Source organism: Octopus bimaculoides, chromosome 11, assembly GCF_001194135.2.
Source record: "Octopus bimaculoides isolate UCB-OBI-ISO-001 chromosome 11, ASM119413v2, whole genome shotgun sequence".
Taxonomy (NCBI): Eukaryota; Metazoa; Mollusca; class Cephalopoda; order Octopoda; family Octopodidae; genus Octopus; species Octopus bimaculoides.
The window spans coordinates 72,063,918-72,077,904 of NC_068991.1; the positions used below are offsets into that span (position 1 = coordinate 72,063,918).

General features: G+C 34.7%; 1 protein-coding gene across 1 annotated transcript in view; it reads right to left on the minus strand.

The window, feature by feature from the left end:
• The window catches only part of LOC106875088 (protein kinase C and casein kinase substrate in neurons protein 2), a 166,631-nt gene that overhangs the window by 24,018 nt on the left and 128,626 nt on the right, over positions 1–13,987 (minus strand). The window contains exon 9 of the mRNA XM_052972009.1: positions 6,720–6,868. Coding sequence (XP_052827969.1) covers positions 6,720–6,868 — 149 coding nt within the window. The remainder of the gene's footprint in view (positions 1–6,719; positions 6,869–13,987) is intronic.

The following is a 13,987-nucleotide window of genomic DNA, read 5'->3' on the forward strand; positions in this document are numbered from 1 at the left end:
CCACCTTAATAAGAAGAATAATAATAATAATAATAATAATAATAATAATAATAATAATAATAATAATAATAATAATAATAATAATAATAATAATAATAATAATAATAATAATGACAATAATAATCATGGTTTGATAACAGATTTCCTGCAGTGCATTTTTTGTTTTTTGAAAGTGAAATGAAACTGAAATACTGTTTAAATTAAAAGTGAATTAATACAATTGAATGTTCTTCAGTGCTTCTAAATGCTAGAATTAAGTTTCTCCATGAATACTTGATGATATTGAGACATAGAACATTATCAATATCACTGGTGAAATGGAACTGCCAAAAGACAGTATCTACATGCTTTTTTAAACTACGAATTGAATATTAAAACACTATTCTAAGATTCGGAGAGAGAAAGGGAAGCAGAGTGAAAAAGGTAAAGAATGAAATGCATTTGAAGAAACGGCATTTCGAACAGAATATTTCTAGAGATCAAACCAAACTAACAATTCACTGATTCATTGAGATTAACTGATTGGGAAGATGCAATAAATCATAGACATAAAGCCCTTGCCATACATAAGAAGTATCAAATACAAAATACAAGCTAACCTCATCTCATTTTCCCAAGATTGGCAAGCAAAGGAACAATGTTAATTCTGCAATGTATTTGTTTACTTAACAAGCAAAAAAAATGTTCCATGCAAAATATTTGCAATGCAGAGTTACTGTAAAAATGCATTACCATTCAACTCATTAAATATAAATACATTTTTGGCCTTCTTTCATTTTTATGGTCATTATAAAAAAAAATTTTTTTAAAAGGGGCCATTATTTAAGAAAATAATTGAAGCTACAAACCATTTTAGCAATTAAAACAACTCACAATGCTAATTTAGGAAATGTGTATATATTTTAACCCTTTTGACACCAACTCACCCAGGACTGTCTCTGGTACTTATTACACAAACTTCCAGTTTTGAAGTTGTCTAAGTTAAAATTTTCCATCTTCGTGATTTATGTTCCAAACACCAGCTTAATAATGATTTTTAGATTTTGGTAAAAGGCCAGCAATTTTAGGAGAAGTTCCAAGTTGATTATGTTGATCCCAACTGGTCCTTATTTAGCAGAATTTGAACTTGGGACATAAAAATGGACGGAATGCCACCAAGCATTTTGTGTGCTGTGCTAACAATTTTGCCAGCTCACAACCTTAATAACGACAGCTATTTTACAAAATTCTTCATTATTTTCAAAATCAAATGAAACAGAACAATGGCAGTGTATTTCAAGAGAAATATGGTAACAAAAGGGTTCAATATATTTTTCCTTTTGAGAGAAACCATCTTTATTTTAAACAATAAATGTCAGATACAAATACCCCACCTTTTCATTTCTACTTCCTTTGAATTTTAAAAGAATTATCTCCAAATATATCAAATGGTAATCATCATCGTTACACTTTGATCTTAGCCAAAAGGCGTTCTTTCAATTCATTTTAATCCTCCATTTCTAACAACTCATTATAATCATCTGCTGGAAAGTTTTGCATCATATGAAATTACAAATTTGAAGCAATTTCTCTATACTCCAATCCTACCTGCTAAATTATTCTGATTAAATTAAACAGAAACGTATTTATTTTACTAAAGTTAAATATACACATCTGGCAAAAATATATCTGCACAATTTGTAAACTACCAATAGTAAAAGGAAATGTGTATAGAATGATAGTGAAATTAATTTACAGCTAAAGTGTAATTTTAAAAAGATAGTTTTTTTTTTTTTAATGATTCAGGTCCCAACTGAGTATAAACATAAATAGAAAAAGAAAAATAAGTGACTGAGAAAATGACTTGAGTGTGTCTCAGTTTGATCACACAAGAGTAAATCCAATAAAGAGAAATGACACATCTATGTATAATTAAAATGGACAATCAGAAGGATAGTTTCCTTGATAATAGGAAGATTTCAGATAATATTCATATACAAAATAACGAAATAACAATATAACAAGCAATGACATAAAAAAAAAAAAAAACTTTTTACCACTAAAATGGTCAAACTAATGTTTGAAAAACTGAAATAAAAAGAAAAGATTAATCCAAAATGTTGATGGTTACACATGATATTGTGAATAATTGTTATTTTGAAAATAAAATTAATTAATGCCTAGAATATAACAGCTCTTTTTCTGGTTATAAGGATAACAGGTAAAAGATCTCAGTAGATTGTGTTAAAACAAATTTAACCAATAGAAATGTTCAGAATTAACCCTTTAGCATTTAAACCAGCCATATCTGGCCCAAATATTCTACCTGTTTTATGTTCAAACTTGTCAGATCCTGCCTCTCACACCTACCCTACAATGTCCTAAAAATAAACAACCACATCGTTGAAATCTCAAAGCAATGAGATAATGCATGATTAATTCAAAACAATGGTGAATCAATGAGTATTTCATTTGATAGAGTAACATGAATGCTAAAGAGTTAAAAAAGAAACTGATACGGCTTCTTCAAATATGAACAATATTGAAACTAAATGAAATAATATTTAGTTGCTGGTGAAAAGTTCGCAACGATTATACATATATAGCAATCAACATAACAAAACACTGGATAGTTTATTAGAAATATATAAAGTTCTGGAACCACTGAATACTCCTGGCATCTATACATTAATAGAATAATCTTGGTGTCTGTATTTATTAATATATTTACAGGAGATATGTTTTCTTGACGATCGCCAATATTTATTATTATTATTATTGACAAAACATTTTCTAGAAATTAGAAATTAGTTTAAGTTATATTTAATAATAACCAAATTATTTTATTTATCTTTATTGTATTTATTCAATTTAATTTATTTTACTTATACAAAATTACAAGAGTGAATATTTTGGAATAAAACAACAGAAAATAATATAGTGACTATGGTAAACTAAGGGAAACTATGCTGTGGCATGCTAAAGTCCAATAGCTATTGCTACAGTATTTGGTTGAATAAACTGAAGGTTTGTGGCAGTTGCAGTGAGGAGTCTCAAACCTGCCAAAAGGATTTTTATCAATAGCTTGCAGGCCACATAGCGCATGAGCAGACAAAGACTCAGAGATTTTAATCATGGCATTTGTGGCATGGCTTGTCCACCTTCCAGTAAAGGACTTTGATATGTTGACAACGTAAGAGAGTTTTGATTTCACACCATTAGTAAATCTGTGAAAATATACAGCATGAATGGAAGAAACAAGATATATATATATATATGTATGAACGTTACTAATGTTTCAATAAAATATTTCCAAAATTAGTTTTTAAACAACAGTAAAGTGGATACTCATTAACAACATATGTATATTGATTAGATAATACTCTTTAACCCTATTTAATTGTCTCTCCTCATCTCATCACCTTTGTTGTGCCCAACCGTTCTCCCAGGCCCTGCATTAACCAATATATCCAATCCTTCCCTCCCAAAATGTCAGATCTCTGGAATTTTCTCCCCGTTTATGTCTTTTATACAACTGTAGACTTACAAATTGAGATGAACATTAACAGCTTCAGTCTCACTGGTCGGGGGGGGGGGGGACTGAAAAGAACCCTTCCTCTAGACCAAGCAAGTAAAAAGTAAATAATGCTGCTATACTTTTATTGCTTAATAGAGTGCTATTAAATTCATACATACACAAAACTATATTCATAAGAGATTTATAAACATAATATCAAACAATCAATAATATTATGATTATAAGAAATTATTATATTCTCCAAATAATTCTATTTCTATCTGCCAACGAACCAACTAGCCAACCAACCAATATATAATCATGTACTTAGTGATTCTTCCATCACTACTTCACCAAGTATAGCGAAGTCTATGCTTGCTTCATGTTTGCTTCAGTGATGAGGTCATAATAGAAAACATGACTGGAGTTATGTCCCTTACTCGAACAAAATAATTAAAGTTATATTAATCATTAACTAATACTAATTTTTCCCCACCCCAGATATATTTCTAACTACGTTTTTAATGCTAAGCTTATTACATACCTTAACACCAGATTAATTAAAATAATTCAATCAATCGACAATAATCCAGTAGAATTCTTTTTATATTTTCATTTCACTACATTAGATTACAATGCAGCAAATCAAACTTGAAAATATTTCTTCAATTTTAAAAATTCATAGAATACCATTTGCCATTATCTTGTATCTACATCCCTAAACTAACTCTAACTCTTTATTTCAAAGAAAAACAAAATCATCAAAGCAAAAACAAAATTCATGAATCCAAATCACATGATCTAAAAATTTCTTATTTTCTAATATATGCACCTTACAAAACATAGTGGTAAAAAAAAAAATTCTGTAAAAAGTTTATACCTAATCTGCTTTTAACTTTTTTTTCCTTTTTTTTTATATACTAAGACCACAAGAAATTAGCTTTGGCTTCTTAGATGTTTGATGTCAAAAAGTATCCTTTGTCCATCTAACATGAACAACAACCAAAACGTAGCATATTTATTTTGTGAACAGAAATGTTTATATCTAAAACTTCAAGTAAGAAGTTATATAGATTGGCCTAGGGCTATAGAAGACACTTGCCCAAGGTGCCACGCAATGAGGCTGAACCTGAAACCATGTGGTTGCAAGGTGAACATCTTAATCATACAGCCATGCCTACACTTATGTGGGATTAAACAAAAATTCTTTGGTAGAATCTAAATTGTTTTGCACGACAAAAAAGTACAAAGGGGTATAATAAAAGAAACGGAAAGGCTGTTTGATAATGGCAATTATTGATAATTAGTTAAATATTTTAAAAATTACTCCCCACCCCCATCTCCAAAACGAATAAAGTATAATTAAAAACAAAGAATTTTTTTTGAAATGCTTTAAAAAGTACTTTGGTATATTACTGAGTTGAGATATCTGAAGAACAAAAGCCTAACTGCCAACTTGTACAGTTCCAAGTACCAAATGGGAATAAGTCTTATGGAATGGTCCTTCAACCTGGACAAAAAAAATTCTTTAAAGAAAAAAAATATTGCATTATATTAAAATTTCACTGAAAGAGATGCAAATAATGAGAAATGAATATATAAGCTAAAATATATGTTATATATATATATATATATATATATAATTTGTGTGTGTGTGTGTGTGTGTGTCACGTGTTTGCAACTGCGTGTGTATGAGTGAGTGAAACTTGGTGCAGTCCTCTGGTTTTCCAGCTCCTGTCAAGCCTTCTAATTCATGCCAGCATGGATAACAGACACTAAATGAGGATGAAAAAACTCCCTCTTCCTTGAGCAACATCCTACCCACTCATGCTTACCATCTCCAACCATGTTTACCACTCTTTATCACTCACCCCTACATCCTTCTCCTCTTGTATTTATTCTGCTAGTCAACACCCTTCCTGTACTGCCAATCATCACTCCCTCTCTTCCTCGTCCTCACCCTTGTTCACCATTCACTGCACCCCAATTTATAACCATCTCTCACTTTCCCTCACACTTTTGCAACCTTCACCCATCCTTCTTTATCTTCTGTCCCCACACTGTCTTCTATTCACCTGCTTGTTCATTGAGGATATGCTCTGGCACTTCATCACCTTTTTATCTCTCTCTTTCTCCATCCAGCCACCCCCAACCAGCTCTATATAATATGTAGAGTAGCCATGAATCTCCTTCACAACAACAACCTGTTTCTTGTGTCTTTACTGCCCACAAGGGACTACACACAGAGGGGACAAACAAGGACAGATAAACGGATTAAGTCGATTATATCGACCCCAGTGCCTAACTGGTACATATTTTATTGACCCCGAAAGGATGAGAGGCAAAGTTGACTTCGGTGGAATTTGAACTCAGAACGTAGCGGCAGACGAAATACCGCTAAGAATTTCGCCCGGCGTGCTAACGTTTCAGCCAGCTCACCGCCTGTTTCTGTCCCCACATTCATACTGGAACCCCTCAATATTTTGCATGAAGCCTCCTCTCACTTGTGCTGGGGTTACATAAAACCACTAGTACTATCTGTAAAGTGGTTGGTATTAAGAATGGGCATCCAGCCATTGAAACCATGTTAAAACTCAAATGCTGGAGTAAGATGTGGTCCTCTGGTCCATTGGATCCTGTTGGACTGACCAATCCATGACAGCATGTAAAGCAGATGTGAAATATCTTATACACACACACACACCTATCAGGCCAAGTAAAGTCATAGTCATGGCAGATACTGGTATCACGCAAATGGTCTGTAAAAGCATCCATTATACTCTCAGAATGGTTAGTGTTAGGAAGAGCATCCAGCTGTAGAAACCCTGCCAAATCAGACTGGAGTCTGGTGCAGCCTTCCAGCTTGCCAGCCATGGTCAAACTGTCCAACCCATTCCAGCACGGACAACGGACATTAGATGATGATGATGATGATGTGTAAATGTGTTGCATATGTACATCTGATGTCTGTGAATGTGTGTATCTGTGATATAAATATTATGTGTGCGTGTGTGTGTATTATGCATACGTACACACGCAATTATAGATAGGTTGTTGAGGTCCTGAAATGTGAAGTAAATAAATATTTGTGATGTCAGAAACAACAACAATAAAAAAAAAAACGACTTCAAAACAATGAAGCAGAAAAATCAAACAAATAAACATACAACAAAATAAAAAAAGAAAAAAAAGAAAAATCAAATAAAAACCATAATATTCTTACTTTTGGTAATTGGACCCTGCAGGAGGATGGTCTGAATTGGCAGCATAACTTTCACGGTTGTGTTTGATACCTGTTATGGTGATGCCTTCATTGGAACCAAATGTTTGCTTTTTTGTTTTGGTGATATTGTGCAGTTCTGGGGAGTATTCCTGGGCAAAAATGAATTAAAATAAATATTTACTAAAATGCAGAAAAAAAAAAAACCCACCTCACCGAAAGAAACCAAAACAAAAGAAGCAAAATCTATAAATATGAAATTGGAACCTGAATAAAAACCATTATAGAATTTTAGAAATTGCTAATTACTTCCGTAAATATACCATTTCAAAATTTTAATTAAATAAAGTACCACGAGGAAATGGTTTGGCATGTAGTGGAACATCAAACTGATCACTGAAGAACGGTATCTGAAAATTCATTCTTGTGCTGCCAGTCATCCTATTCTCTTGAGTCACTTTTGTTTACATCCATCCCTCATTCTTGATACAAAAACCCTTCTTATTTACCACTGACCATTCCCGTTCTTGTTCACCATTCACTCCATCCCCATTTAAATTATCCCTCATTCTCCCCCCCCCCCCATCACACTTCGTATCAGATTGTACAGCCTCATAATGTTATTTCTGTAGAAAAGAGTACTCCTTAAGGAGCTTCACTATGTTAGTAATGTAATAAGAGTAACACTCTCCAATGAGGAACTTCTGAGAATAATACTCATGTTGCTTCTTCATTCTTACCCCATGTTTCTCTTCGTCATTGCTCCACATTTCTTATTGTTATTATCCTGCATTTTGTGGAGGCGCAATGGCCCAGTGGTTAGGGCAGCGGACTCGCAGTCATAGGATCGCGGTTTCGATTCCCAGACCGGGCGTTGTGAGTGTTTATTGAGCGAAAACACCTAAAGCTCCACGAGGCTCCGGCAGGGGTTGGTGGCGAACCCTGCTGTAATCTTCCACCACAACTTTCTCTCACTCTTACTTCCTGTTTCTGTTGTGCCTGTAATTCAAAGGGTCAGCCTTGTCACACTGTGTCACGCTGAATATCCCCGAGAACTACGTTAAGGGTACACGTGTCTGTGGAGTGCTCAGCCACTTGAACGTTAATTTCACGAGCAGGCTGTTCCGTTAATCAGATCAACTGGAACCCTCGACATCGTAAGCGACGGAGTGCCAACAACAACTCCACATTATGTCTCGTTAGTTCTCTGAATTTTATGTTATTACTTTGCATTCCTGTCATTATAACCCTGCATTTTCCTTCATGATTGCCTAACACTTCATGTTTTTACCCTACATTTTTTGCTGTTATCCCACATTTGATTTCATAATTATCTATATTCTACTTCATTGTTACCCCACATTTTACTCCATTATTATCCCACATTTCAAAATGGAAAAAAAAAAAAAAAAAAAAAAAAAAAAAATCCCTCGAGTACATAAGAATACATATACAATATCCAAAATATTTCTTCTAATTTCAACTGACCTGTTCTCAAACATGGTATTCTTTCTGAATGATAGTTCCTTTAACCCTTTAGCATTTAAACTGGCCATATCTGGCCCAAATATTTTACCTGTTTCATGTTCAAACTGGCCAGATCTGGCTGTTCATACCTATCCTACAATGTCATTCTAAAAAAATAATCAATCATATCACAAAAATCTCAAAACTAGGAGATAATACTTACTTATTCTCATTGTTTTAAATTAATTGTATTACAATTGAATGAGTAATCTGAATGCTAAAGGGCTGAGACAATTTTTTTCTATGGCATCACCAATGTTTCCAATACTCTTGGTTTTGCCTTGACTCCCTCAATTCATGGTAAAACACGTCACAGACTTGATGGGAAAAGAACAAGTTGATTTTCTTCAAAAATTCTATTATACGGTCATTGTTCACATTTTTAAAACAAATTATCCATAAATTATTATTTGAAACGACAGCTTAGATTTAAGCATGAAAATAGAGCCAATGAGAAAAAAAAGAAAGAAAAAAAGAAAGAATAAAAAGAAACTGATGAGGAACAATAACAAAGAAACTTGATACAATTTCTTTGTTTTTACCCACTCAGGATTTTTCACATATGAAGGGGTGCTGAAAAGTTCCTGGCTTTAAAGGGTATCATGAAAAGCCTGGTTGGAGGCCTGACTTTCTGAGTTATTTTACAAGGCTTAGAAAAACTGAAGGACTGCTGCAATAAGTGAATAAAAATCATAACTGATCCTCCTATATTTTTCTCTTACCAAAAGCCAGGAACTTTTCAGCAACCCCTTGTATGCAGACCTGATCAACCAAATAGTTGATCAGATCCAGAAATAAATGTACCCAACTCAAAGCACTGCCATGCACAGATTTGTATTATGTTAGAGCCACCATGGGGCCAAGGTGAAAGGTAAGTGCATATGTTTTTTTAGAACTTTTACTTGTTGGGGAGAGGGAGTGAGGGAAGGTGTTCTCAAAATAGAGATCTGGCCTGAATGCTTGTAACAAGTGGACCTTGATGAATGCAATCAAGGCATCAGGTGGTAGTATTAAACTGGACAGTGGATTGTCTACTGTCCATGTAGGCCACAGCAGGATTAGAACTCAGATCAGGTTAAAAAAACAAAAAACAAAAAAAAAACAGGGCAAATAGTGCAAGACAACTAGTTTGACACGCTTATAATTCCACCAATCAAATGCCCTGGATTGGTACTTTTTAATTGGCCATAAAAAGATGAAAGGCAAAGTTGACCATGGCAGGATTTGAACTCATTGTGCTGAGAATCACAATAAATACCATGAAGCAGTCTATCCAAAGCTTTAACATCCATTTCCCATACTGGCATGGGTTGGATGGTTTGAAAGGTTTCGACAAGCTACAGAACTGCATCAAGTTCCAATGTCTATTTTGGCAATGGTTTCTATAGCTGGATGCCCTTCCTAACATTAACCACTCTACTCTGTGTACTGGCACTCGTAAGGTTGTCAAACAATAAAAGGTTGCAAGTAAAGGAAAAACAAAACCCCTTTTAATTGAATATACAGAGGGTGTAGTTGAGAGACGGAGGTGGCTTTATGCCAGGTATCTTGCTACAGAGGAGATACATAGCTACCCTGCATTAGGTAAGGGTGGGTGCGTTAACTGGAAAAAGGACTGCTAATTCCTCATTACATAGGAAATGCCTCTGACATCAAAGAGTTTATTAAAGAGCATCCACTTGTGACTACATGTGCTCTCAATATACTTTCCTATTATTGCTGTAAGATTAAAGCCATGTTCAATCATCTTTGGTGAGTGAGATACTGTCTGACAATTGTCAGATGGAGGATTACCGCAGGACAAATTAAGGTGAGCTGGCATTCATGCTATACAGACACTGAGCTTGGCATTTGGCTTTAAAGATGTTGTGAAGAGGGAGATCAATGTCTTTGCCATTAATCAAAATGAATAGTAAGGAAACAGCTGCAGAGAGATTCTTGGAGTTGGCACGCTGCCATGGACGAGAAATCAATAAGGAACACTATAATTGAAGTGTGGCAAGCACACAAACAAAACACCTCATACATAAATACACGCATTGGTGGGAGCACGCGTGTGCATGCACGTGTGTATGTGTGTGCGTGAGTGTGCATGTATGTGTGTGTGTGTATGTGTGTGTGTGTGTATGTGTGCACGTATACAGGAATACAAAGCAGCACAGTCGGGTTACTTTAACCTTTGTTTAAGCGTAGGTAAGATCAATATGTGCACCGATGTTACATGTAGGTGCAAATGAAATAGATAAATGTATTATTGTGACATTCGTAGATGAAATAGAGAATTTTATATACACATACACACAGACATATATATGCACAAACATATACATCATCATTGCTTCAGTGTCTATGCTCGCATGGGTCAGAGGGAATTCATTGAGGCAGATATTACATGCATGTAGTTATGGATAAAATATATACATACTGGTGTTACATGTATGTAGGTGCAGATAAGACAGATGTATGAATATATATATATATATATATATACAAGGGGGTGCTGAAAAAATCCTGGCTTTAAGGGTATTGTGAAAGGCCTGATTGGAGGTCCAACCTTCTAAGTTCTTTTACAGGGCTTCGAAAAACTGAATTAATGTACGACGTCAAGAGATACATGAACATGCACACACAGACATACATATACATATATATATATATATATATATATATATATATATATATATATATATATGTACTATAACCATCATTAAATATGACTGAGGGTGTTGTAAAAACCTACATTGCTAGAAATAAGAGCTAAACACTCTAATACTGCAGTCGAAGCATGTAATTGTATACCTACGTGCTGATAGAGACCATAAATGCCTGAAAAGCAGCAGTCAAGATATTTCCAGACTGCTGCCTAAAAAATTATTTAACACACACACACAACAGGTCTCTTTTTGGTTTCCATTTACCAAGTTTAGCTCACAAGGCTTTACATGGCCTGCCTCTCTAAGTAGAACACACTTTCCCAAGGTGTTGTATAGTGGGACTGAACCTGAAACCACGGATGAGATTTGAATCCCAGGCCTAAATACTGCTTGGCATTTTGTTTCCGTGACTCAACTGCCACAAACAATTCTTGAAATGAATCGATATCAAAAGCATAAAGAACGAGGGGCAGAGATGTCACAGTTTATGTCTAACAGATGTTGAAATACATATTCTGTGTTGATAATGATCAATACTGAACATAAAGGAAGGTAGTAACACTGAATAAGAACTGATTATAGAGGAAAGGAAATTCTGAACGACAAGCTCTATAGTACTGGTAGCATAATAAAATGGATCTAGTTCATGCTGTAAAGTGGTTGGTGATAGAAAGGGAATTCAATCATAGACGCTATGTTAAAAATAAAGGGAAAGTACAAAGGAAACATGGGCTTTGAAAGCTGCATCACACCTATTTGCCAAGAAGGACAGTGACCCTGGATAAGAATTGATATAGGGCAGAAGGGACTTTTTTTGTTTTTATCCAGTTACTGTTTTTTCTCTGGTGATGTTGACATGCTAAACTGTATCCAGTTCATGCTGAAAGAGGATACACAACAAAAGAGTCAGCCAGTTTTTTTGTTGTGTGTGCATGCTCTGTGATGAAATGGAGGATTGTAGTGGATGGTGAGACAAACGACAGTAGTGACTAGGGAGGTAAAAAGACTGATGAGATGAGGGATCACAGTGAGTAGCAAGACAAGGGACCATGGAGGATAACAAAACAGAACTGGTGGGTGGCAAGGTGACAGACTACACTAAATAATGAAATGAAGGACCATGAGGTGATGAGACAGAGGGTCAGAGTGGTCAAAAGGCAAAAGACTGTGATTAGTGGTAAGGCAAATTAATAGAACCACCTAGAAAGAAATTCAGTGAGATACATTTTAAAATATCATGAGAAACTTTGGTCAAAATTTGTAAAACTTTTCAGATGCATATATACATAATTGAGGGCTTGAAAATACCAAACTAGTGCTGTAAAGGTACTTGAAATAATAGCTTGAGGGAAGGAGTGTTGGGACCTGACAGTACATTCCATTCTTCTTGTTTCTTTTGTTTTTGTTTTCTCTGTTGCATGCCAAAGTTTGGAACAATCTTCCACATACAAATAACAACACATTATTCCCATCAGTGTTCCAAAGAGTAGAGGTAGAATGTGCTGAGGTGTTCCTGGTAGCTCAGAATTTTGACATGTTTTTCACTTTTTGTCATGTACAATATATGTCATTTACTGTTGTATCTGATGTCTAGATTTTGTTGGAGATGACAGATATTATCGTCCGTCTTGACTGTATATCCACTGAGAGTGGCTAATTGTATATTTTTTGTCAAGGCCAACATTATGAGAACCAAAAGGAGGCCCAGAATGGTGCTTTGTGACAGTTCATTTCTTACCATAGACATTCTAGACAGAAGACCATTAGTCATATTTAAATAGAAGGGTTTACATAACACATTCTTTTTATAGTTTGGTACATAAGGTTGACTGCAGTAATACCACATATTTGCCAGTTAAGTTAAAAGTTGCTTTTAACCAGCAAAGTTCACAAGTCACTTTTAAAGATGCTTTTGTTTAGCATGTCCAAATTTTCTCAAAATATATTGGATAGCAATTATAATAAATCTGACTAAACACTTCTAGTTTAGAAAAGTCAGTGTATATAAAATATTTTCCTGGGAATTCACAGACCAAAATTAGAGGTACTACATGTTATATATGAGGGTGTATTATACATAAATAAACATGGTATATAAATAGAAAAGCAGTTAAAAAATTCATTTTAAGATTAAAAAACAAATGTTAGTCATATTTCAATGTTAAAGAGATTTTATTGCAGTTAGTTTCAAATAACAAAGGAAATACAATAAATAGTACAACATGGTTAAAACTACTTTCAACAAATATACTACAAGAGTTGTATGAGGAAATGAGCTTCATTTGTTTGGAAGTTGTCTCTTGCCTTCTCTCACTCAATCACACACACACACTCTCTCTCTCTCTCTTTCACAGGAACATAATGGTGAAGTAAATTAAATGTAGGCTGCTGTAATCCATAGCTCAGTAATTTCTATCTCTGGACAGGGAACTTGTTTGTTCATTATTATCTATCAAGGGTAATTATAGCATCCTGGGTTACAGTGGCTTGGCCGAGCATAAGAGTTAAGTACCAAGGAAATCCAACAGTGTTTATAGCTGTATTGGCTGCTTCTGCTGGTGGCCAAATTATTTTAAATGTCAGTAAAATATTTGAAACTGAAAATTAGGTATGATAGCGATAGCAAGGAGAGAAACTATCTAATGTTTTATACAAAGCCATTCATTCTCTGATCAGAATGTACACTTGTTTATATAATTTTCCTCCTCTTACAATAACTTGATGGCCTCCTTTCTTTATTTTATTGTACTGTCTTGACAATGTAGTCTCCTATGGCCCCTAATTATTAAATTTCACGAGTGGAAAGATTAAACTCAGAATGCAAAGACCCAGAAGAAATGCTGCTAAGTATTCTAACCAAGGTGTTAACAATTCTGCCTGCTCGATGCTTTAACGATAACAATCCTTTCTGCTGTAGGCACAAGGCCTGAAATTTTGGAGGAGGGGGGATAATCGATCACATTGATCCCAAGGTCCAGAATTTTGGGGGAGGGGGGATAGTCAATCACATTGACCCCAAAGCCTAAAATTTTGGAGGAGGGGGGATAATCGATCACATTGATCCCAAGGTCCAGAATTTTGGGGGAGGGG